Source organism: Pongo abelii, chromosome 15 (genome assembly GCF_028885655.2).
Source record: "Pongo abelii isolate AG06213 chromosome 15, NHGRI_mPonAbe1-v2.0_pri, whole genome shotgun sequence".
Classification (NCBI taxonomy): domain Eukaryota; kingdom Metazoa; phylum Chordata; class Mammalia; order Primates; family Hominidae; genus Pongo; species Pongo abelii.
In genome coordinates this window covers 59,195,619-59,221,769 of record NC_072000.2, presented here as the reverse complement: position 1 = coordinate 59,221,769, position 26,151 = coordinate 59,195,619, and the positions used below count along the sequence as shown (strand labels likewise).

The 26,151-nt window shown below is 38.4% G+C and overlaps 1 protein-coding gene across 3 annotated transcripts in view; it reads left to right on the top strand.

Annotated features, from left to right (window-relative positions):
• Window positions 1–23,583, top strand: part of DLGAP5 (DLG associated protein 5) — a 44,674-nt gene extending 21,091 nt beyond the window's left edge. The window contains exons 11-20 of one of the 3 annotated variants that reach the window (XM_054530112.2): window positions 487–572; window positions 1,710–1,870; window positions 8,260–8,364; window positions 12,646–12,865; window positions 16,587–16,776; window positions 18,738–18,795; window positions 19,445–19,691; window positions 20,879–20,928; window positions 23,036–23,126; window positions 23,248–23,583. In XM_054530112.2, the coding sequence (XP_054386087.2) occupies window positions 487–572; window positions 1,710–1,870; window positions 8,260–8,364; window positions 12,646–12,865; window positions 16,587–16,776; window positions 18,738–18,795; window positions 19,445–19,691; window positions 20,879–20,928; window positions 23,036–23,126; window positions 23,248–23,267 (1,228 nt within the window). In that variant the 3' untranslated portion in view covers window positions 23,268–23,583. The remainder of the gene's footprint in view (window positions 1–486; window positions 573–1,709; window positions 1,871–8,259; window positions 8,365–12,645; window positions 12,866–16,586; window positions 16,777–18,737; window positions 18,796–19,444; window positions 19,692–20,878; window positions 20,929–23,035; window positions 23,127–23,247) is intronic. The other 2 variants (XM_002824765.5, XM_054530113.2) reach the window with 2 other exon arrangements.
• Window positions 23,584–26,151: the final 2,568 nt, after the last annotated feature.

The following is a 26,151-nucleotide window of genomic DNA, read 5'->3' as shown; positions in this document are numbered from 1 at the left end:
GGGCAAAATTGACCCAGTTGAGAACCACTACCTTTAAGCAAGCAAAACCTAATAATTAGGATCTGTGAGGCCCCATCACTGTAATCTGGGATTAACAGTTTTTAGCTTTAATTTACTCTTGACAGTTGAGTTGGCTTTAGTTTCATAGACAATGCAGAGAATCTGATGCACATTTAGGAATGTCTGACTTTGATCAGCCTCTGAAAAAGAACAGAACAAACTAGAAATGTTAGCTTAAAAAGTAGGTTCTTGGTATTATCCAGCCACATAAGTTTTAGGTGTAAAAGGATGTACATACAAAGGGTATCAACTTGTATTTATGGATTTTAATATATCACAGTTTATAAATAATTCAGTATCAACTTTGGGAAAATATTGTGGCTCCCTTTTATAACTTCCTAATATTATGTATCATGATGTTATGCTAATACTTAGCTACTAGTGTAAAAACCACTCGTAGAACTGAAATGTATGTCATAATTTTAGAAATATCCTCCAGTCAGAAACTGAGAAATTAACTTCACATTGCCTCGAGTGGGACAGGAAACTTGAATTGGACATTCCAGATGATGGTGAGGCAACATTTGTATTTTTTGTTTGCTTTGTTTCTTTTACTATGGTTACGTTTATCTGAAACATGAAAATATAGCATTGCCTAACTTTATAGTTTCATTATTATTCAAAGTAGCAAGAATTATTTCTTTTTTAACTTGATGTCTACAATAAAGTAGCAAGTGTTTTTCATATCTCAACATATGTTCCCTAACATCTGTGCTAAAATGGTATATAACTTAAAAGATGTAAGTATTTAGAATATTGACTGTCATTCCTTTGACTTAGACATTTTTCTAACCAACCAAACAAGTAACAGTGAATATTATTAGCTTTTTTAATATGACTTTATGGGTGATATCAATATCTGATATTGTTTACACAAAAATATACTCTGAATGAAAATTACCTAAATCAATATGGAAAAGATTTTCTGAAGAGTTTCTTAATCTGATTTATTTGGGGAAGCTGTTTAGAAAAAATTATGTGCTGTCAGTATGAAGTCCTTCTTAGATAATCATTTGCAGTGAGTTGTTTGACGTTGAGTTTTGTTTTTTTTTAAATTTATTTATTATTTTTTTTTAAGATGAGTGTTGCTCTTGTTGTCCAGGCTGGAGTGCAATGGCGCCATTTCGGCTCCCTGCAACCTCCGCCTCCTGGGTTCAAGCGATTCTCCTGCCTCAGCCTCCCAAGTGGCTGGGATTATAGGTGTCTGCCACCAGGCCCAGCTGATTTTTGTATTTTTAGTAGGGATGGGGTTTCACCATGTTGGCCAGGCTAGTCTCGAACTCCTGACCTCAGGTGAGCTGCCCACCTTGGCCTCCCAAAGTGCTGGGATTGCAGGCATGAGCCACCACGCCCGCAGGCATGTGCCACCACACTGGCTGATGTTGAGTTCTTATAAAGTACAAGAAGAAGTAGAATGCTATTTAGTATATAGCAATACGTATGAAAAAATATTGTTAATTTTGAGCAGGAATTGAAGCAAATAGTTAATACTCGTATTTGTATGACAAAGTTTTGTGGTAGATATTTTTTGTTTTGCTTAACAACCTGTAGGCCCTAGAATGTTTGGAGTGAAGTCTTATCAGTGGGCTGACTTGCAATGAATGTCCCGTTTTGTCCTTTAATTTTAAAAAACCTCTTATTTCCTTCAGCTAAAGATCTTATTCGCACAGCAGTTGGTCAAACAAGACTCCTTATGAAGGAAAGGTTCAAACAGTTCGAAGGACTGGTTGATGATTGTGAATATAAACGAGGTATAAAGGAGACTACCTGTACAGATCTGGATGGATTTTGGGATATGGTTAGTTTTCAGGTATGTGGTTCAATATTTCAAATATATTAACTTTGGACTTTTTTTTTTTTTTTTTAGGTAGCAGGAGTAAAATGGGGTAATAGTAGCTGCTTAGGTACCTGTAATATTAAATGAGATGTTATAAAGCACTTTTATAAACTGTAAAACATGATCTAAATTTTATGACTGATGTCCTCTTCTCCCATATATTCTCAGGATAATTTCTTTTTTTTTTTTTTTTTGAGACAGAGTCTCACTCTGTCGCCCAGGTTGGAGTGCAGTGGCGTGATCTCGGCTCACTGCCGGCTCTGCCCCCCGGGTTCATGCCATTCTCTTGCCTCAGCCTCCTGAGTAGCTGGGACTACAGGCGCCTGCCACCTCACCTGGCTAATTTTTTGTATTTTTAGTAGAGATAGAGTTTCACCATGTTAGCCAGGATGGTCTCGATCTTCTGACCTTGTGATCCACCCACCTCGGCCTCCCAAAGTGCTAGGATTACAGGCATGAGCCACCGCGCCCGGCCAGGATAATTTCTATATAGGTTGCAAACTGAAATTATTTTCAACTCTTTAATAGTCTATAATGATTCGACCTGTGAGAAATGAGTCAACTGGCCTTTGGTAGTTGAGTTCAGCTAACAGTTACTGAGTTCCTGTTGTGTGCCTGTATTGTATTAATCTCTTATTGTATTAGGAGTATTGTATTAGGAGTTGATAAAATAGTGCATTCCCTGTCCCAGAGGAGTTTGTAATTTGATTAGTGACTGAGATACAAAATTTAATTCTAACGTAGAAAGTGCTGTGATAGAAGAAATTACTAGGAAGATCAGTAAAAGTATGGGGGAAGATGACTCTAGCTTTTTGAACTTATTTTAGAAATAACCATATAAAATAGCATTTCAAGAACCAACAGCCAACAATAGACATCGAAAAAAGCTTCAAACCTAAAAGAAAAAGGCCAAAGCAAACATCTAGGAAGAAAGCTATTTGGATGGACTTTTAAATGCAAGTATTCATATTCTCAAAGAGACCAGACATTTCATCTGTCAAGTAAAAATACCTGTTAAAAAAAGAACATTCAGAGAATAAATAGCTTTTTGAAGTTAAGCAATATGAGAACAGAAATGTAAGATACAGTAGGTAGAATATGAAGTTAAGGAAATCTCAGACAGGCACAGTGGCTCAAGCCTGTAATCCTAGCACTTTGGGAGGCTGAGACGGGAGGATCACTTGAGCCCAGGAGTTCAAGACCAGCCTGCGCAACATAGTGAGAGCCCATCTCTACAGAAAATAAACTTAGCCAGGCATGGTTGCACGTGCCTGTAGTACAAGCTGTAAGACGGAAGAGATTAGATAAGAAAATTACATGGACCAGTCCAGGAAATATAGCCAAATTATAGGAATTCCAGAAAAAGAGAACAGAAAAAAAAAATTGGGGAGCAAGTGAACAATGAAGGAGCCTGTTGAGTGTTTAGCACTGAGTAGACCCACAGCAACTTACATGATTAAATACTGTTATATAACTCTGGGATAAAGAGGGTAGGCTAAAGCATCCAGGGAAAGAAAACAAATTTTATACAAAGCATCAAGGGTTAGAGTAGCATTGATCTCTCAACAGCAATATTATGAACTAGAACAATACTCTGAAAATTCTGAGGGAAATTAACTTCCAACCTGGAGTTCTATACCGAACCAATCAAGCATGAGGGTAGAAAGGAACTTTTCAGACACACAAGAGCTCAAAGTTCACCTCCTTCCATGTACCCTTTCTCAGGAAAATGAGAATGTCCCTCACAAAGATGAGAGAGTTACCCAAGAAAAGAAGAGAGTGGGCTCCATTCCCAGAAAGAGGCGAGACCCTGTCTCAACCAAACCAAAACCCTGAACAAACTAAAAGCAAAACAGTTATTAAGTCTAAAGAAAACGTTGTGAGGAAGGAAACGGGATCTTAGCAGCTATATGACCCAGACATGAATAGTGTTTATGTAGTCATAATTAAGCATTACTTTATGATCAGTTTTTATATATTTACCAGTTTTCATAATAGTTGGTTCACTAGCCCCCTTCAATTCTGATTGTTTGATTCTGTGGTGATTTTTGTATCATTAGTTGCAGATTTAAAAGTATGATATGTTTACATTGTTTATAGTCTTTTTTTTTTTTTTTTTTTTTTTTGAGACAGAATCTTGCTTTGTCACCCAGGCTGGAGACCGGTGGCGTGATCTTGGCTCACTGTAACCTCTGCCTCCTGGGTTCAAGTGATTCTCCTGCCTCAGCCTCCTGAGTAGCTGGGATTACAGGTGCCCACCACCACGTCAGGCTAATTTTTGTATTTTTAGTAGAGATGGGGTTCACCATGTTGGTCAGGCTTGTCTTAAACTCCTGACCTCAAGTGACCTGCCTGCCTCGGCCCCCAAAGTGCTGGGATTACAGGTGTGAGCCACCATGCCCAGCCTATAGTCATTATCTTGACTGATGCTCATTTCCCAGCTTTGGCTTAGTGGGAACCACTTCAAGTTGGCCATTGGGGCACTTTTTTTTTTTTTTTTTTAAAGCACAAAAGAGCTATATGAGGTATAATTTACATATGATAAAATTTATTCATTTGAAATGTACAGTTCAATCATTTTTAGTAAATTTACAGAGTTGTGCAACCATCACCACAATCCAAATTTAAAATATATATATATATATATATATATATATTTTTTTTTTTTTTTTTTTTTTTTTTGAGATGGAGTTTCACTCTTGTTGCCCAGACTGGAGTGCAATGGCACAATCTCGGTTTACTGCAACCTCCGCCTCCTAAGTTCAAGCGATTCTCCTGCCTCAGTCTCCCAAGTAGCTGGGATTACAGTCATGTGCCACCGTGCCTGGCTAATTTTGTATTTTTAGTAGAGACGGGGTTTCACCATGTTGGTCAGGCTGGTCTTGAACTCCTGACTTCAAGTGATCCACCTGCCTCGACCTCCCAAAGTGCTGGGATTACAGGTGTGAGCCAGTACACCCAGCCAGAACATTTTCATCAGTATAAAAAGATGTCTACTGCCTGTTTGCAGTCAATCCCCATTTCTACTCCTAGACCCAGGCAACCATTAATCTACTTACTGTCTCTGTAGATTTGCCTTTTTTGGGGTATTTCATATAAATAGAATCATACATTATGGTGGTCTTTTGCATCTGGCTTCTTTCACTTAGCATCTTTTTGAGTTTTATCCATATTGTAGCTTGCCTTGTGTACTTCACGCCTTTTTATTGCTGAGTAGTATTCCATTGTATGGATATATCACTATTCACCAGTTGATGGTCATTTAAATTGCTTCCACTTTTTGGGGATTATGAATAACCTATGAATATTTCCACACAAATCTTAGTGTGGATGTATCTTTTTAAATTTCTCTTGGGCAGATACCTAGATATTGGTAGGTCATATTGTAAATTTATGTTTAACTTTTTAAGAAACTGCCCAAACTATTTTCCTAAGTGATTATACCATTTTACAGTCCCACCAACAATGTATGAGTGTTCTGTTTTTCGACATCCTCACTAATACTTGTTATTGTCTTTTTTATTATAGTTGTCCCCCCTTATCAGCAGTCTTGCTTTCTGTGGTTTTAGTTACCTGAGGTATAGTACAATAAGATATTTGGCAGGGAGGAGAGACCACATGCACATAACTTATTACGGAATATTGTTATAATTGTTCTATTTTATTGTTGATTATCATTGCTAATCTCTATGCTTAATTTATAAATGAAACTTTATCATAGGTGCATATGAATAGGAAAAAACATATATATAGGGTTCAGTACTATCTGCATTTCAGGCATCCCCTGGGAGTCATGGAACAGATTCCTTGAAGATAAGGGGGAACTGTTGCATAGCCATCCTAGTGGGTATGAGGTATCTCATTGTAGGGTTGTTTTGTTTTTTTGTGTGTTTGTTTTTTGAGTTAGGGTCTCGCTCTGTCAACCCAGGCTGGAGTGCATTGGCACAATCTCACCTCACTGCAACCTCCACTTCCTGGGCTCAAACAACCCTCCTGCTTCAGCCTCCCAAGTAGCTGAGACTACAGGCATGTGCCACCACGACTGGCTAATTTTTGTATTTTTTTGTAGAGGTGGGGTCTCATCATGTTACCCAGGTGGCCAGGTCTTACTCCTGAGCTCAAGCGATCCACCCTCCTCAGCCTCCCAAAGTGCTAGAATTACAGGTGTCACTATGCCTGACCTCACTGTAGTTTTGATTTGAATTTCTCTAATGAGTAATGATATTAAGTATCTTTTTGTGAGCTTATTCGCCATTCATGTATCTTCTACTGAGATATCTGTGTAAATCTTTTGCACCCATTTTTAAATTTGATTGTCTTTATTATTGAGTTTTAAGTATTCTTTATGTATTCTGGATAAAAGTCCCTTATGAGAAATATTATTTGCAAATATTCTTTGAGTTTGTAGCTCGACTTTTAATCCTCTTAATGGCATCTTTTGAAGTGCAAAATTTGTATTTTAAAGTAAAATTTATCAAATTTCTCCTTTTTTTTTTTTTTTTGAGACGGAGTCTCACTCTGTCGCCCAGGCTAGAGTGCAGTGGCATGATCTCGGCTCACTGCAGCCTCTGCCTTCCGGGTTCAAGCAATTCTCGAATTCTCATGCCTCAGCCTCCTGAATAGCTGGGATTACAGGTGCATGCCACCATGCCTGGCTAATTTTTGTATTTTTAGTAGAGATGAGGTTTCACCATGTTGGCCGGGCTGGTCTTGAACTCCTGACCTCAAGTGAGCCACCCGCCTTGGCCTCCCAAAGTGCTGGGATTACAGGGGTGTGCCACCACGCCTGGCCAGTTTTTTTTTTTTTTTCTTTCTTTTATGTTGTGATTTTGACACCATGTCTAAGAACTCTTACCTAACCATAAGTCACAAAGATTTTCTCCTGTGTTTTCTTCTAACAGTCTTACAGTTTTAGTACTTACTGTTAAGTCTGATCCATTTAGTTAGTTTTTGTATATGGTATGAGATTGTGAGTCCAAATTCATCTTTTTGCTTATGGATAACCAATTTTCCCAGCACTGTTTGTTGAAAAGACTGTCTTTTCCCCACTGAATTGTATTGGCACCTTTGTTGAAAATCAGTTGGTTATGAGTGTAATTCTGAGTTATTTTGACATTTACTTTTTATTTTTTTCCTTTGAGATGGGGTCTTGCCTTGTTGCCCAGGCTAGTCTTGACCTTCTGAGTTCAAGCAATCCCCCTGCCTCAGCCTCCCAAGTAGCTTGGATTATAGGCATATGCCACAGTGCCCAGAGACATTTACATATTTTTAAGGGAGAGCAAAGAGGATATGTGTGTATAAGTGCATAGCATGGAGACTAAAAGCATGGTTACCAAACTGTTGTCAGTGGCTAACTCTTTGTAGGAGACTGGAAGTATCAAAAAGATGGGAATTATATTTCCATCCTATTAAATATACTTGTATCTTTTAAAATGAGATTATGTCAAGAAAATGAGAAGACAAGGCACAGATTGGGAGAAAATATTTGCAAAAGATGTATCTGATAAAAGACTGTTACCCAAAAGATACAAAGAGCTCTTAAAACCCAGCAATAACGAAACGAACAACCCAATTAAAAATGGGCAAAAGACCTGAACAGTTACCTCACCATAGAAGATATAAAGATGGCAAATACGCATATGAAAATATGCTCAACATCATATGTCATTAGGGAACTACAAATCAAAACAACAGTGAGATACTACCACATACCTACTAGGGAACAGTGAAAATTCAAAACACTGCCAACAGCAAATGCTGGGGAGGGCATGGAGCGATACGAACTTTCCATTCATTGTCTATTGGAATGCAAAATATTATATCCACTTTAGAAGACAGTTTGGCAGTCACTCGCAAAACTAAACATACTCCTACCATACGATCTAGCAATTGCGCTCCAAATGAGTTGAAAGCTTATGTCCATATAAAAACCTGCACACGGATGTTTTTAGCAATATAGCAGCTTTATTCATAATTGCCAAAACATGGAAGCAACCAAGATGTCCTTCAGTGGAGGAATGGATAAATAAAAAAAAAAATTAGATTGTGTTCACATTGTGCAATTTAGGAAACAACATTTAGGATGTCTTTTCTACCATTTTAGCATTTTAGTCAAAAATAATCTAGGAGAGTTATTCATATATGATATTCTTTACGTAGATTTTGGAGGTTTGTAAGACAAAAAATAATGAAAAACTTTACCATAAAAATTATTTGAACACTAAGTTGAGAATAACTCAGTCCAGTTTTAATAACTCATCATTTCTGAATCACTATTTTTAATTTTTTTTAGTCTTCAGCTCATTTGTTTATAACTTTAATATGACTAGCATTAATCTGGTAAACTTGTGCTTTATTAACAGATAGAAGATGTGATCCACAAATTCAACAATCTGATCAAACTTGAGGAATCTGGGTGGCAAGTCAATAATAATATGAATCATAATATGAACAAAAATGTCTTTAGGGTAAGTTTGTGGGTTTTATATCTAAATTTTTTTTTTTTAGTTAAGGAACTGTTATACATACATCCAAATTTCTAATATAGATTCTTCTATTTCTTGTTTTTAAGTTTTAAAAACATTTAGGTTCAGATTTCTCATCATTTTACAAAGTTAAGTCTGTATACTACTTACAGTGTACTGATCGCCTTTGAAGAAAGAGCAAGGAAATCGATCAACATAAAATTTAGGATAGTTGTGTCTAGAGAGAAGAAAGGAGGGGCTGTGATTGAATTAGGGTACCCAGAGGGCTTCTGAGTTACCACATAGTGGATATATGAGTGTTGGTTTTCTTCTTCTTTTTTTTTTTTTTTGAGATGGAGTCCCGCTCTGTCACCAAGGCTGCAGTACTGTGGCGCGATCTCAGCTCACTGCTCAGCTCACTGCCAGGAGAATGGGTTCACGCCATTCTCCTGCCTCAGCCTCCCAAGTAGCTGGGAATACAGGCGCCCACCACCACACCTGGCTAATTTTTTGTATTTTTAGTAGAGACGGGGTTTCACTGTGTTAGCCAGGATGGTCTCCATCTCCTGACCTCATGATCCGCCCGCCTTGGCCTCCCAAAGTGCTGGGATTACAGGCATGAGCCACCGCGCCCAGCCTAAAGGTTTTATTCTTTAAACTGTATTTACACATTTTGTTGTAATAATAATAGTAGTAGGTAATTTATATAATGCTTAGTATGTGTCAAATATTATTCCAAGTACTTTATATATATTAACTTAATCCTTACAACAGTCGTATGAAATGGATGCTGTTATTCTTGTGCTTTGTTAACATGGTAGATTTTGTTCTTGTTTCTAGTAATTATCTTTCTAGTAATGTTTTTGAATTCAAAGTTTTTGGTTTGGGTGGACACTTTTCAAACTAAGCATTGTCAGTTTTTCTTTATGATATGAGAAAAATGACTAGTTATAAACTCGGGTTGTCTAGATTGGTATTTTATTATACTATGTAATCCAAATAAAAACTGTCTTGAATCCTATCTTAAGAGTTTAACTTGTTAAAGTATTGTTTTTTAAACCTTATTTAAAAAAAAATTTTTTTTTTTTTTGAGACAGAGTTTGTTTGGCTCTTGTTGCCCAGGCTGGAGTGCAGTGGGGTGACCTTGGTTCACCACAACCTCCGCCTCCTGAGTTCAAGTGATTCTCCTGCCTCAGCCTCCAAAGTTCTGGGATTACAGGCATGAGCCACTGCACTCGGCCTTAAAAAATATTTTACTAGGCCAGGCGCAGTGGTTCACGTCTGTAATCCCAGCACTTTGGGCGGCTGAGGCGGGCAGATCTCCTGAGGTCAGGAGTTCGAGACCAGCCTGACCATCATGGAGAAACCCTGTCTCTACTAAAAATACAAAAATTATTTGTATTTTTTATACAAATAATACAAAACTTTGTATTATTTACACCTCACTGGACGAGGTGGCGCATGCCTGTAATCCCAGCTACTCAGGAGGCTGAGGCAGGAGAATCACTTGACCCTGGGAGGCAGTGGTTATGGTGAGCTGAGATCACGCCATTGCATTCCAGCTTGGGCAACAAGAGCAAAACTCAGTCTCAAAAAAAAAAAAAAAAAAAATTTACTAATAAAGTCTCACGACAAGGACCCTGAGAACAGTGACTAAATTGATTGGTTTTCAAAACGACTAAATAGTGAAGGATGCTACTTCATTATTAAAGCTACTGTGGGTATTTCTTATTAAGGATTTAGTCCTGGAAATATTAATATCATCAGTGATGCGGATCATGGCTATGTCCTATAGAGATTTGTAATTCTTCCTGTTATCACCAGGTGTCTCTCTCCTACTTTATTTTATAGGCTACCGTTAAGATTATCAAACAAAGTAAAGCTAATCTTTTATACTATACTTGGATACCACTCCCTACTACTTCTTATTTATTAATCCTTCATTCCATCAGTTAGTCTTGTTTTCCTTTCCTCCCTTTTTTCCATCAGTCTTTAAACATGTTTAAGTGTCTTATCATTGCTTACATTAAAACAAAGAAACCTGTGGTGTCTGCTTCTCCCTTTAATTACTTGTACCCTCTGATTTTTCTCTTTCTATCCAGTCACTGACAAGCATCCTAAAATGTTGTCTATACTCTATTATTTTTGTTCGTTTATTTCTCCAACTCATTGCAATTCAGTTTTACCCCCTCTGTAACTTTAGAATAGTTATCTAAATTATTAATCCACTAGTTGCTTAAGTTATTAGTCACTTAATTTTAAAATCTAACTCTTCTAGGCCAGGTGTGGTGGCTCAAGCCTGTAATCCCAGCACTTTGGGAGGCTGAGGCAGGCAGATCACCTGAGGTCAGTTCGAGACCAGCCTGGCCAGCATGGTGTACCCTGTCTCTACTAAAATTAAAAAATTAGCCAGGCATGGTGGCGGGCACCTGTAATCCCAGCTACTCAGGAGGCTGGGGTAGGAGAATCACTTGAACCTGGGAGGCAGAGGTTACATTTAACCGAGATCATGCCACTGCACTCCAGCCTGGGCGACAGATCAAGACTCTGTCAAAAATAAAAATTAAAAAAATAATAATAAATAAATCTAACCTTTCTGCAGTATTAAATATGGTCTACTTTTTTTTTTTTTTTTTTTTTTTTTTGAGTTAGAGTCTTGCTGTGTTGCCCAGGCTAGAGTACAGTGGTGCCATCTCGGCTCACTGCAACCTCTGCCTCCCAGGTTCAAGCTGTTCTCATGTCTCAGCCTCCCAAGTAGCTGGGATTACAGGCGTGTGCCACCACGCCAAGCTAATTTTTTTTCTTGTATTTTTATTTTTGTATTTTATTTATTTTTTGAGATGGAGTCTAGCTCTGTGGCCCAGGCTGGAGTGCAGTGGCACAATCTTGGCTCACTGTAACCTCTGCTTCCCAGGTTCAAGCGATCTCCCACCTCAGCCTCCTGAGTAGCTGGGACTACAGGCATGTGCCACCATGCCCAGCTAATTTTTTGTATTTTTAGTGGAGCTGGTGTTTCTCCATGTTGGCCGGGCTGGTCTGGAACTCCTGGCCTCAAGTGATTCGCCTGCCTCAGCCTCCCAAAGTGCTGGGATTACAGGCGTGAGTCACTGTACCTGGCCTACTTCCTTGTTTTTGAAATTATATTTCCTTTCTTCTTCTTTGCCTATTCTTCAGTCATGTTTGCATATTTGTTTTCCATTTATACCTTAAATGTTTTTGATATTTAGAATTCCTACCTCTACTCTCTTCTTTCCTTCCGTAATTTTCCTGTGCAATCTTACCCAACCTGTGATGATTCTCAAGTCTGTATTGCAGACCACACTTACTAAGCTCTAATTCTATATATCATGACTCTATATACCTTAAAAATCAATATATCCCAAACTGACAGCATCTCCACACACACCACTGTTGCCCTGTCTCATAATGCTGTTACCATCCCACCAGGTGTTCAAGATAGAAGTCTCAATATCTCTTTTGGTCCTTTGCTTGCTTTATTTCACCATCTCCACCCCACACACATCCAATAGATGAGTAAGTCCTCTCAATTCTACCTTTCAAATATTTCTTGAATCTGTCCACTTTTTTCATCTCTTACTCCTTAGTCTGAGTGATCTTTCTAAAACACCAGCTTGATAATGTTAATCTTCTGCTTAAAAATCACCAATAACTCTCTATTCCCTTGTCCTCTGTATAAATGTGACTTTCTTAAGACCATTACATGCAGGTGCTTTTATTATAATCTAGCTATTGTTTAACTCCATTTTGCTTTGTTTCATTTCTGCTTTGGAAACATCACTCTAGCCCTTGCCTCACCCCATCTTTTAGTTTGATGAAATATGGTTTCAGCATAGGTGCTACTTCCTACAACCTTTCCTGATGTCTGAAGATTGGTTTAGGTGTCATCCTTATCTATTTTCTTTTAATGTTTTACTTTTTTTCTTTTTTTATTTACTTTTTTTCTTTTTTCTTTTTTTTGGGGGGGTGTCATGGTTATAATCTAAAGGATGTCCCTTAAATTTATTTCTAACAGGACATTTATCCTTCTTACTGTCCTTCCCAGATCTTCTACTAAGCTGCAAAACTCCTTGAGGGCAGCAACTCTGTCCTTTACCTTTTTACCTTTTAGCACATACTAGGAACTTGATAAATATATGATGAATGTGAAATATTTTATGTATACTTTATTTTTAAAAATTAAATTTTTAAGTGATGAATTTGTTGTGTGTTTTTCTTATACGATGGTAATGGGCAGCTTTACTATATGTTAGTTTCTCTTTGCAGAAAAAAGTTGTCTCAGGTATATCGAGTAAACCAAAACAGGATGATGCTGGAAGAATTGCAGCGAGAAATCGCCTAGCTGCCATAAAAAATGCAATGAGAGAGAGAATTAGGCAGGAAGAATGTGCTGAAACAGCAGCCTCTGTGATACCAAAGGAAGTTGATAAAATAGTGTTTGATGCTGGATTTTTCAGAGTTGAAAGTCCTGTTAAATCATTCTCAGGTTAGTTGTTTTTGTTTTTTTGGTTTTTTTGTTTTTCCCGAGACTACTTAAGAGAAATATTTGGGATAGATGGGGGCTTGTGTAAGGTGAAAAATAGTTCTTATATGAAGAGACGTAAGTTTTTCTGTGATTTTTAGAAAATAGACTATGCTCGCTCACAAACACATGTAAATCACATTTTGATGGGTATGATCAGATTAGTTTAAGTGTGATATGTCTTCTTAGATTGCTTTTCTACTTTCTAAGTGATTTCACATCTGTAATGTAATTACCATGTAACCCTACAGTCTATGAGAAAGGTCACAGGATCCCAAGAGGTAAGAGAAATGACGGAAGCATGAAGAAGTAAACTGATTTTCTTCAGGTCAGTTAGAAGTTTGGTTAGAATTTATAATGCAAAGGAAACTTGAGCATCCAGCTATCACACTTGTCTAGCTGTGCTTTAAAATGAAGCTTATGTGCTGTGTGTATTGGTTCATGCCTATAATCCCAGTACTTTGAGAGACCAAGGCAGGAGGATCACTTGAAGCTAAGAGTTTGAGACCAGCCTGGGCAATTTAGTGAGATCCCCTCTCTACAAAAAAATAAAATATTAACCGAGCCTGGCAGTACATGCCTGTAGTCCCACCTACTCGGGAGGCTGGGGCAGGAGGATCACTTGAGCCCAGGAGTTCAAGGTTACAGCGAGCTTTGATTGTGCCCCTGCACTCTAGCCTGAGTGACAGAGCAAGACTCCATCTCTAAAAAATAAAAGGAAGTTTATGCAAAGTGGATTTGGTTTTATTTGCATTTGTATTAAAACTTTTGCTCAGATCTTTTTGAAAGTCAGTAAACGTACTAATTTTCCAATTTAAAAATATTCCAGTAAAAGCAGTTTTTAATACTTCAGGAAATCTTTTTTTATGATTTTTAACTGTATTTGTCAATAGCTTTTTTTTCCACAGACTGTTTTTCTTGAATTGAATTTATCTCAATTGAAATTATTTATTTATAAGCCATAGATGTCCACCAGGAAGTTTTTTCAAAGTAAACATAAATTGTTCTCTAATAACCTGCTATCTGATATTTATAGTGATCCTCAAGTATATTATTATAATCTTGGTAGTTTAGGTGTCAAATCTGGTGCACTTTTGTTTGTTTCCTTTAAGCAGCTACACTCCCTGGATACCCAGGAATCTCCTACTACTGCTAATAACATGGCCCCATTCTACTACTTGTCAAGGATCTTCGTGGTTTTTACAGCTATAAGCTCGTCATTCTGTTCTTTCATATACTCAACTCAGTCCTTATAGATAGGGAGATTAAGGTTTATGGCAAAAATTGGTCATTTAAAATTGAGTTTTAGTTACAGAACACATAGTTTATATGAGGCTAATTACAAAACAGTAGTCCCTGAAGAAGCCCTTCTCATTCCATTTGCCAATCCCTAGAAGCAACTACTTTCAATTCTTACTGGAGTCTTTTGCACTTACTGGAGTCTTACTGGAGTTTTGTTGTTTACCACCATCTCTCTTGACAAGGTTTGATCTTTTTCAAAAACACATTTTTCTTCTGGTAGACTTTTTAATCTTTCTTTCCTGTACTTACTGTTTTCTTCTACTTCCTGGAGATTTCCTCAACTTTCATGCTAGCTATCATGCTTTTAATTCCCAAGAGCCCTTTCTTACTCTCCAAATGTTCATTTTATAACATTCTGCACTTGTTTCATCAGTATGTTGTTTTATCTTTCCAAGGATATTAATGATAGCTTTTACATTTTCTTCATCCACTATAGACAGTATTTGTTTCAGGGTACTTTCATCTAGTTGTTTTTGGTTTCTGTCTCTTGTATTAGAGGCTTTCCTCGGGAATCTGGTGATCTCTCACTGCCTGCACATGGTTTAAGAATAGGGCACTAAAAAGCTGACTGGAAACTCTCTGCACATGGGTAGGACCTTTACTTTCGGGGCCCTACTGTTAGCAGGGCCATTATGCTGGGAACCTACACATCACTGCATTTAAGACTTTTCTCATAGTCTACTCAGATTCCCCAGAGAAGATGCTTTCCATCTGCTTCCTGGAAGGTATCATTCTGGCTGCCAGTTCTTTCAGGAGCCATGTAGGGGAAGAAAGCTAAGTGTCTCAACACTTCATGTGTAAATATTCACTTATTTCCCTTATTTTCCGTGTAGTACCCCGTCTCTCAACTGTATCTGGTATCCTCTAAACCAGAGACCCTTCTGTTTTTGGTGATGGGGGTGGGTGATGACAGTTGCTCTGCTGTGCAGAATGAGGAAAGGAATCCGAGCTCTTCTTGTTTAAACCGACTTTGAGCCGGTCCTTCTGTGTTTAGCTCCATTTTCATCTCCGCTTGCAGAGGTACTTGGAGCCACCATTTCTTTTGAGGGGTTATGTGGTAGAAATTGGGTTGATTCTCATTTTTCTTTTTTCTTTTTTTTTGAGGCGGAGTCTTACTCTATCGCCCAGGCTGGAGTGCAGTGGCACGATCTCAGTACACTGCAAGCTCCGCCTCCCGGGTTCACGCCATTCTCCTACCTCAGCCTCCCGAGTAGCTGGGACTACAGGCGCCCGCCACTACACCCGGCTGATTTTTTTTGTATTTTTTTAGTAGAGACGGGGTTTTACCATGTTAGCCAGGATGTTCTCGATCTCCTGACCTCATGATCCACCCGCCTCAGCCTCCCAAAGTGCTAGGATCACAGGCGTGAGCCACCGCACCTGGCCGATTCATTTTTCTTGATTGGTGGCTTAGAATTCGTTTTCTTGAATCTGCTAAGTCCCACTCAACAATCTACATTATAGCTTCCAAAATGCTGTTATTGTTGCTGTCTCTTCTTTAGTTTCCTTTGTCCTTGTAGAGTTCTGCTTTTTAAGATTATCTCTGTCCAGGCACGGTGGCTCACACCTGTAATCCCAGTACTTTGGGAGGCTGAGGCAGGTGGATCACCTGCGGTCAGGAGTTTGAGACCAGCCTGGCCAACATGGTGAAACCTCATCTTTATTAAAAATACAAAAAATTAGCCAGGCGTGGTGGCGGGTGCCTGTAATCCCAGGTACTCGGGAGGCTGAGGCAGGAGAATCGCTTGAACCCAGGAGGTGGAGGTTGCAGTGAGCCAAGTTCATGCCATTACACTCCAACCTGGGTGACAAGAATGAAACTCCATCTCTAAAAAACAAAAACAAAAAAAAAGGTTATCTCTGTTCAGGCCTGGCGCAGTGGCTCACACCTGTAATCCCAGCACTTTGGGAGTCTGAGGCAGGTGGATCACCTGAGGTCAGGAGTTCAAGACCAGCCTGGCCAACATGGTGAAACCTCATCTCTACTAAAAATAGAACAATTAGCCAGGCGTGGTGGCATGCATCTGTAGTCCCAGCTACTGGGGAGGCTGAGACAGGAGAATCACTTGAAGCTGGGAGGCGGAGGTTGCAGTGAGCCGAGAGATCACACCACTGCACTCCAGCCTGGGTGACAGCGTGAGACTGTCTCAACAACAACAAAAAAATTATCTCTGTTCATGTAAAAGTAGTGGGATGTCAAAAGGAAGCAACATCTAATATGCATTTAAATACTATCTTTAACAGAAAGTCCCAGGCATTTGTCTTTAACAGACATTATTTGACAGGAGACAGAGGCTAATTGATAGGATTTTCACCATATTCCTAGTTATAATGAAAAGCAAAAGAACTATTTGGTATTGAGGCGATTTCTCTCATCTTCTAGGACTTTCTGTCTCTTCTGAAGGCCCTTCTCAAAGACTTGGAACACCTAAGTCTGTCAGCAAAGCTGTATCTCAGAGTAGAAATGAGATGGGCCTTCCACGACAAACTACATCATCAGAAAATGCGAGTCCTCAGAATATGAAAAGTGAACATGTGAAGAAGACTTTGTTTTTGAGTATTCCTGAAAGCAGGTATTTCTTTAACATGTTAATAAGAGTTTAACAGTTGCTGATACTAAATACCATTTCAGATTGCTAAGATGGTAACAGGTGCCAGACATATATTTTTAATAAATTTCATAATGACCCTGCAACATATAGGCAGTACTTCCTTTTTATAAATGAGGAAACTAAAGCTTAAGGTTTCAGGATACTAAATGGTCACGTTTAGATGGGTAAATTCTGTAGCACTAAGAAGAAAAGAAGCAATATGGTATCCTTTGGTGCTAAACATACTACAACTTTGGTGCTCAACAGTTCTGAGCTGAGAAGAGCTCTGTGACTTACTAGCTATGCAACTTTGGGGCAAGTAATTAATTCTCTTTAGCTTCACTTTCATCTACAAAGCAGCTGTGCTAATGCCTCCCCAAGGTGGTTGAGAGATAGACACTTTTTACCAGCCTTTGTAGAAAGTACCTTGAGATTGTTGTCTTGACAGATGGCAGAGCATATTGAAGGGGGAGTTAATGTTTACTGAACAACTGTTATGGGCTAGATTGATTCTAGATTTTGTTTGTTTGTTTGGTGGAGTCTCACTCTGTTGCCTAGGCTGGAGTACAGTGGTACGATCTCGGCTTACTGCAACCTCTGCCTCCTGGGTTCAAGCGATTCTTCTGCCTCAGCCTCCCGAGTAGCTAGGACTACAGACACACGCCACCATGCCCAGCTAATTTTTGTATTTTTAGTAGAGACAGGGTTTCACTGTGTTGGCCAGGATGGTCTCGATCTCTTGACCTCATGATCTGCCAGCCTTGGCCTCCCAAAGTGCTGAGATTACAGGCGTGAGCCACTGTGCCCGGCCTACTTTGTATATCTTGTAGTTTACAATTGTTTGCTAAGAAGATTCATAATTGCATTTGAGTCATAAGTACTCTTTAAAAATGTTTTGGATTCCCCAAAACATCCTCAAAGGGCATCATACAAGTAAGCAACTTTGTGCAATAAAGGCAAAGTAAAGCTGGACACTAGAAAAATAGAGCATACCTTTTTAAAAAAGTAACTTGAAAGAAGTGGAGATAACTTTTTTTTTTTTTTTTTTTTTGAGACAGAGTGTCGCTCTGTTGCTGAGGCTGGAGTGCAGTGGCACGATCTCGGCTCACTGCAACCTCCGCCTCCCAGGTTCAAGTGATTCTCCTGCCTCAGCCTCCAAAGTAGCTGGAACTACAGGCGCGTGTCACCACACCCAGCTAATTTTTTGTATTTTTAGTAGAGACGGGTTTTCACCATGTTAGCCAGGATGGTCTCAATCTCCTGACCTCGTGATCCACCCGCCGCTGCCTCCCAAGTGATGGGATTACAGGCGCGAGCCAAGACGCCTGGCCAAAACAGGTATTTCTAATAAGATACAAGCTAATAACTTCAGGATTAGAATACCTTGTATTCTAACTCAGTTATTGTCTAGCTGGAGTTAGCTACCTTTACTTGTTAACAAGCAACAGACTTAAGAACATTGTAACTCCTGTTCTGCTTTTTGAACTTTCAGATAAAATTATAGAAATAGTATGACTGAAGGCAAGTTTCTTAGCAGGTACCTGGATTAACAAGTAACAAATAAATGTAGCTAACTCCAGCTAGACAATAATTGAATTGTTGCTTCTATCTCCAGAAGTCACCTTCTTTTTGACTTTTCTTTAATATATAGCTCTGGATTTGGCTGAGATTCAGAGTATTGCTGGTAGAGCCACCTGAGCCTGACTGACCACCATGGTAACAGACTTGTGAGCTTTCTGGGGAAGAATGCATTTAGTTTGTAAGGCCATCCCGCAGTAGCTATAGTCCAAAACTAATCTATCTGGATCAGGCCTGATCTTGCACCAGGCTCCATGTTTGATCCATTCCCTAAACTAATTGCCATCATAAAGGAAAGACTCAAAACACAAGTGAAACAATAACAATGTGTTTATGAGTGTAATGCTGCTTTTTTTCTTCTTTAGGAACAGCATGGAAGATGCTCAGTGTCCTGGATTACCAGATTTAATTGAAGAAAACCATGTAAGTACAATTCCAGTGTGGTTAGATAGCCCAGTATGTCATATGTTTATATCATTGTAGAAAGTAACTTCGTAAAGCATCTCCAGAATTTCCATTGGAAATCTAAATCAGTCATATAGAATGGTAGTTCTTGTTTCAATGACATTTGGGTCGTTTAAAACCATAGTGTCATTTTGTATTCTTCAACTCATATCAGAATGAATATGGAACCAGTGAACTAGAGCAGAAATCAGCAAACTTTGGCCCCTGTTTTTAGAAATCATATTTTATTGTAATAACCACACATTTGTTTATGTATTCTATCTGGCTGCTTTTGCAATACAGTGGTAGAGTTGCGTACTTATGACAGAGACCCTGTGACTCACAAACCTAAAATATTTACTATTTGGTCTTTTACAGAAAATGTTTGCCATTCCCTGAGCTAGATAGAGTATAGGTACTTGCTGAGAAACTTGCCTTCAATCATACTATTTCTATAATATTATCTGAACTAATTGTTGAAGAAGCAGGATAGTAGGATTTATAATGTTCTTAAGCCTGTGTCCGGGATGTCATCCTTCTGTTTTTCTTGTATTTAATAGCAACAAGACTTTTAAAATTTGTTCCAAGTAATTAAATTGATAATTAAATATGCCATTTTTACTTCCAGGTTGTAAATAAGACAGACTTGAAGGTGGATTGTTTACCCAGTGAGAGAATGAGTTTTCCTCTTCTTGCTGGTGGAGTAGCAGATGATATTAATACTAACAAAAAAGAAGAAATTTCAGATGTTGTGGAAGGAATGGAACTGAATTCTTCAGTTACATCACAGGATGTTTTGATGAGTAGCCCTGAAAAAAATACAGCTTCACAAAATAGCATCTTAGAAGAAGGGGAAACTAAAATTTCTCAGTCAGGTGAGATATTTAAAATATATTTAAATGAGAATTTATTAAAGAAATGAACTTGGATTAAGGTATAAATTATCCTATAAGGTCCGTTTTACGTTAGATCTAACTATTTAGGATCCTTCATTGTTAGTGAAGACCCTGAATTAGAAAAATTCCCTCAAGCTTTTTTTTTCTATTTTTTTGAGATGGAGTCTCACTCTGTTGCCCAGGCTGGAGTGCAGTTGCGTGATCTCAGCTCACTGCAACCTCCACCTCCCAGGTTGAGGTGATTCTCCTACCCATGTACCACCACGCCTAGCTAATTTTTTTATTTTTAGTAGAGACAGAGTTTCACCACATTAGCCAGCCTGGGCTTTTTTTTAGTTCTCCTTCTTTTCAACACATATCCCCAAGTCTTTCTTCAAAATATCCTATTTTTCTTCCCTACTGCCTAGTTCTACCTATATTGTTGTGATGGTTCTGCAATAGGAAATGGCTCCTATATTTTTGTTATAATGTGTGCCAGTTTCACCTGCTATTTTCATCAGTTAGTCTGTAGCTGGTCTAACTGGGGCCTATGGTAAAACAAAAGGTTTTAACCTTGGCCAGACATTTAATGTCCTCCAGCTGTTCTTCATCAGCATCTCCTGGGTACCTTTAATATTACAAGCATGAGATTTGTTTACAGAAGACTCCTTTTATACCAAAGTTAAGGACAAGAATTTAACCAAGAAATTTAACTACTTTCAAAAAACATTATAACATAAAATGGTCTATATTTTTGTCTTAGCATTTGATATGTGGAACTTTTCATATATTTCAAGGCTTTGTCCATTTCTGACAGCCCTTGAATGTGAGAATTTTTTTTTTTTTTTTTTTGGAGATGGAGTCTTGCTCTGTCGCCCAGCCTGGAGTGCAATGGCGTGACTTCGGCTCACTGTAAGCTCCTCCTGCCAGGTTCACGCCATTCTCCTGCCTCAGCCTCCCGAGTAGCTGGGACTACAGGCGCCCGCCACCACGCCCGGCTCATTTTTTTGTTGTTGTTATTTTTAGTAGAGACGGGGTTTCACCGTGTTAGCCAGGATGGTCTTGATCTCCTGACCTCGTGATCCACCCGCCTTGGCCTCCCAAAGTGCTGGGATTACAGGCGGGAGCCACCGCTCCCGGCGAATGTGAGAATATTCTTTAAAAAGTTTTTTTTGTTTGTTTTTCAGAACTATTTGATAATAAAAGTCTCACTACTGAATGCCACCTTCTTGATTCAGTAAGTTTTCCAACTTGACAAGTCCCTTTATATTCTAGATTTGTTTTATAAAATGAATATTGCTTTTCTATTTGTGTACAAGGCTTAAAATGTATATCTTGTCATTGTTTTGCTTACTCACTATTCATTTTTCACAGAATGAAAAATTTGGTGTTTATATACTTTAAAATATAGTATGTTTTAATATTAACCCTGAAGATAAGTTTCTCTATATGGTTTTTCTATCAAATTTGCTCTGACAAACTGGGTACTTGAATATCTGAATATATTTCTAAGTGATTCAAGAAAAATATAAGGCAAAGTTTCTGCCCTTCTGGGGAAATAATGTCTATCCCACCTTCAGTCATCATTGGTTATTTATGTCCTGCTATTTTAGTGGCTACTTCCCTGCTTTTATTTCTGGTGACCTCTTGCCTCTAAATCTAATTCAGACAGCCCTTTTGTGAAGCCTTCTGTAAAAGCTCTTATCTCTCCCATGTTAATTTATATATATAGGTACAAATGCACATAGGCATACAGTGTTTACATTTCATCTCTTATTCCGGGTATAATATAAATGCATTCCAAAAATAAAACTTCAGGAATCAAATTCCTTATTAACTGTAAATTCCACATTAGGTAGAGCTGTCTGATTCATACCTTTGATACTGGCACTATGGCACGAATTAAATAGTGCTGTCTTTCCTGCTGTTTATATATAGCATTGGTTTCAGCCCCATCCCAGATATTTTTTTTTTTTTTTTTGGAGACAGAGTTTCACTCTTGCACCCAGGCTGGGGTGCAATGGTGTGATCTTGGCCCACTGCAACCTCTGCCTCCTGGGTTCAAGCGATTCTCCTGCCTCAGCCTCCTGAGTTAGCTGGGATTACAGGTGCCTGCCACCACACCTGGCTAATTTTTGTATTTTTTAGTAGCGATGCGGGGTTTCACCATGTTGGCCAGGCTGGTCTCGAACTCCTGACCCTCAGGTGATTCCTCCCGCCTCAGGTTCTCAAAGTGCTGGGATTACAGGCATGAGCCACCGCGCCCGGCCGATATTTTTATTTCAATGATCTGGAGTTAGGGATTTGTCATTTTTTTTCTTCATCAAGTGATTCTTATGGTTTACACCTGTGGTTTACAGCCTTACCTTGGAATTTTCCAGGACTAACTACTAGAATAGATCAGAAAACGGTCTTGGTTTTATTCTTCTTTAATCTCAGAATATAAGAAATTCATTCATAAAGCAAGTATAGGATCAAACAACCACAGTTTTAGTTAACTTCATGAAACCTGGCAAATACTTAGCTTCCATAAGCCGTGAATTCCTTAAAGACCCTTGTATATCTTGTCTTTCATTATTTTTCAAAGCTGCCTTTTTCGTGGTCAGGCTCTGGGCTGCCCTGTGTCCCAGGAGCAGAATGAAATGTGTTACTGTGACCCACGTACCCTTCTTTCTTGGTTTTAGCCTTCTTTAATCATAAACTGAGACCTAGAGGATCAAGGCTTTCAGCATAAGGCCAAATTATGTAAACCTGATTTAACCCTGTTCCCAGATCAAACGCTGAATGATTGATTCTGAGAATATATGTTGTTATAAGTAAATCCAGAGATTACCAAATCATAATATTTTAATAGTAATGTGATTAAAAGTACATCACAATTATCTTATATGTTCTCATTGATAAATCTTAATACCTTATCATTTAGCCTGATATTTTTTTCACTTCTGTAAATATTAGTATTTAGATGTCTATTTTAGACCCAAATTATTGGTTGCCCCAGTAGCATAATTTGAACTTGAAGCAGGGCTTGAGAGAGTAAAAAGATCCCAGCAGGATCACACAGTATTAAAAGGCCTATTAAGTGCTATTATATGGTTTAGGATTTATGGAATCTATGTAAGTGGCTTAAGATACTGCCTCACTTTTATTCATTCTGCATACACTGTTTGAGTCCATTAACATATTCACATTTTTATACATATATTCTGAATATACCTTTCTAATAGAAAACCTGTAATATACATTTGAAATAAGATCTGCTGGAAAGTAGCATAATCATTGTTTATAATTTTATTGTTATATAGGGAAAATGTTTACGTGTTTCTTCTTTGTTTGTTTTTGAGATGGGATCTTGCTATGTTGCTCGGGCTGGTCTTGAAGTCCTGGGTTCAAGTGATCCTACCACCTCAGCCTCCCGAGTAGCTGGGACTACAGGTGTGCACCACCGCACCCGGTTTATTTATGTTATTAATTAATCCACTATAGCAATGTTGAAGAATTAATTGGTGAAACTCTTGATGGATACTTTACTGACTTCTCTGGATTTGTTCTCCAGCCAGGTCTAAACTGCAGTAATCCATTTACTCAGCTGGAGAGGAGACATCAAGAACATGCCAGACACATTTCGTTTGGTGGTAACCTGATTACTTTTTCACCTCTACAACCAGGAGAATTTTGAATTTAAAAATAAATCCAAACATTTTCCTTCATATTATCAATGCTTATATATTCTTTAGACTATTGAAATTTTGGAGAAAATGTATTTGTGTTCACTTCTATAGCATATAATGTTTTAATATTCTGTGTTCATCAAAGTATTTTAGATATACTCTTTCTCAAGGGAAGTGGGGATATTTTGTATTTTCAACACAGAATAAAAAATGTACTGTGCCTTGCCTCTCTTGTTTAAAAGGAATAAGCTTAAGGCTAAGTATACTTATTAGCACTTATAAACATTCTTTAGTTTAATTGAAATATTAACCTGTGACAAATATTTGCATCTTTTTACACTTTATTCTTAGTTTGAACTCCTAAATTTGTTGACGTTGAACAGCTTTGGGTATCACATATTCCAGAGTATTCTGAGTTTCTTTAGATGAGCTTTTTGGATTCCGAAGTCAGTTTGACATGCTGCGGTTTCAAACAATTCAATCATTAGAGGTGCGCATTAAATCCTTACTTTTTGTTTTCATTTTCCCATTGGCATGGCCAAGAGCCATTAAGGAAATGCTTTTTTCTTTTGAAAAAAATCATATCAGTCATATAACATATCAGTCACATGAACATTTAAAAGATTGGTACAAAGAAAGCCAAGATTTACAGTTTATACAAAGCAATATGCAACACAACAATATTTTGCTCTCAAAAATAAAGCAGATCATAATAAGACAATGTCAGTAAATGTGGTCTTTAATAAGATGTATCACTAATTGTTTTGAAAGCTTTCAGCTGTTCATGGCCCTGGGCCATTAGAAAACCCTACTTTATGTATATTTCTTTTTCCTACATGGCTTATTTGAATTACCCAAACAAGCAATGAACTCAAACTGGCTTCACAATAAGGAAATTTATTATTTCACAAGTTATCAAAGTGATTCCAGGTACATAATCAATAGCTCAGTGATGACATCAAGGTCCAACTTTCTATTCCTAGTTCATTCTGTTATCCTTGATGTCGGCTTCTCCTCTGTGGCTGGGTCTTTTTGGGGTCATAAGATGGCTGCTAGTGGCAGTTAGAGTTATGTCCTTCCCTTTGGCCTGATTAGACCAACTAATGCCACATCCCCATCTGCACATCAGTGATCCAGCAGGGGACTGACTTAAATGAATCAGAATTCCCTGTTGAATCTGGGATCACACCTGAATAAAACCATGGCTCTTAGGAAACAGGGAATGGATATTGGGTAGGCAACCATCAGTGTCCCTTACTAGATAATGTGCTTGGCTATTGGAGTCTAGAATTAACAGGTATTAGGAAAATTTTTAGAGACGAAAGAAAACTGCTTTGGACAGAGCAGGAGTTCTTAATGCAGTGTATTGTCAGAGAAAAAAAGAGTTCTACCAAAATAGAATGAGAATTTCTATTTATTGAGGACGTACAATTTGACAGTCCCTTTGCAAACAATATTTTACTTAATGTTACGGTAACTCTATAAGAGCTGTGTGCATTTTATAGACACAGGAACCAAGGCTCAGAGGATTTAAGTAATTTTGTATAAACCAAGTTCTCTCTTTTCTCCAAAGCTATATTCTTCCATTTATTTAATAAGAATAGAATAGTCAAGACCAGAATGTTAGGGGAAGGAATTTTTTGAAATATGCTATGATATGCTGCCCACATCCCTCTTTAGTGATAGAAGACTTATTCCTTGAGCTACAGGAAGTGCTGCTGGCAGGCAGCCCTCAGTTGACATCCCTTGTGAGGATTATGTTGCCTCAGCTGAAGACAGCCACTTCATCTCAGGTCACATTCTCTTTCCCAGGTGTCCTATAATCAGTGACTGATCAAAGTGGGGGTATAAAAAGGCCTGGCCCCCCTTGCAGCTCTGAAGAATCATCCCAGCTTCAGAACTCCCCCTAGGGTAGGGTAAGTTATTGCTGCTCAACCTCTCCCTCAACCCAATCACGTCTTTCCCATCCCCACATGTATTTATTGCAAGTACACTCCCTCACACGCTTCTTGAGATCTAATCTCTGCTTCCTGGGAGACCAAACCTGTGACAATTACTGATTTAATGGATTTGAAAAGATAGTATTGTATAAAATAATATTTTGGGCCAGGCGTGTTGGCTTATGCCTGTAATCCCAGCACCTTGGGAGGCCAAGGTGGGTGGATCACGATGTCAGGAGTTCAAGACCAGCCTAGCCAAGATGGTGAAACCCTGTCTCTACTAAAAATACAAAAATTAGCTGGGCATGGTGGCAGGTGCCTGTAATCCCAGCTACTCAGGAGGCTGAGACAGAGAATTGCTTGAACCTGGGAGGCGGAGGTTGCGGTGAGCTGAGATCATACCACTGCACTCCAGCCTGGGCGACAGAGTCAGATTCTATCTCAAAAAAAAAAATGTTGGTCTTCTATAAGATGAAGTGGTTTTGCCACATCCTAGTTTTGGAATTTTATTAATCTTTGGGCTTGCTGCTAATAAGGGTAGAAAGGCATGGGTAAGAATGTTGACGATGGGAACAATTAAATTTTGAAAGTCAACTATATAAGATACCTTTTTTCTCTATAAGAGATTTCATAAAAACCAGGGAGATGGTCCTATATTGGTATCAAATTACTGATTTGAAAGCAGTGAACTACAGAAGGAGAAAATAGGATTAAAAAGCCGTCAAGAAATATACCAGAATCCTAATAATAATTGTCTATGGGTCATAGGTCATCTATAGGTTAACTTTTTCTTAATGCTGTTCTCATTTCCTGAACATATTATATTTCCTTAAGAAAATGAGAATAATT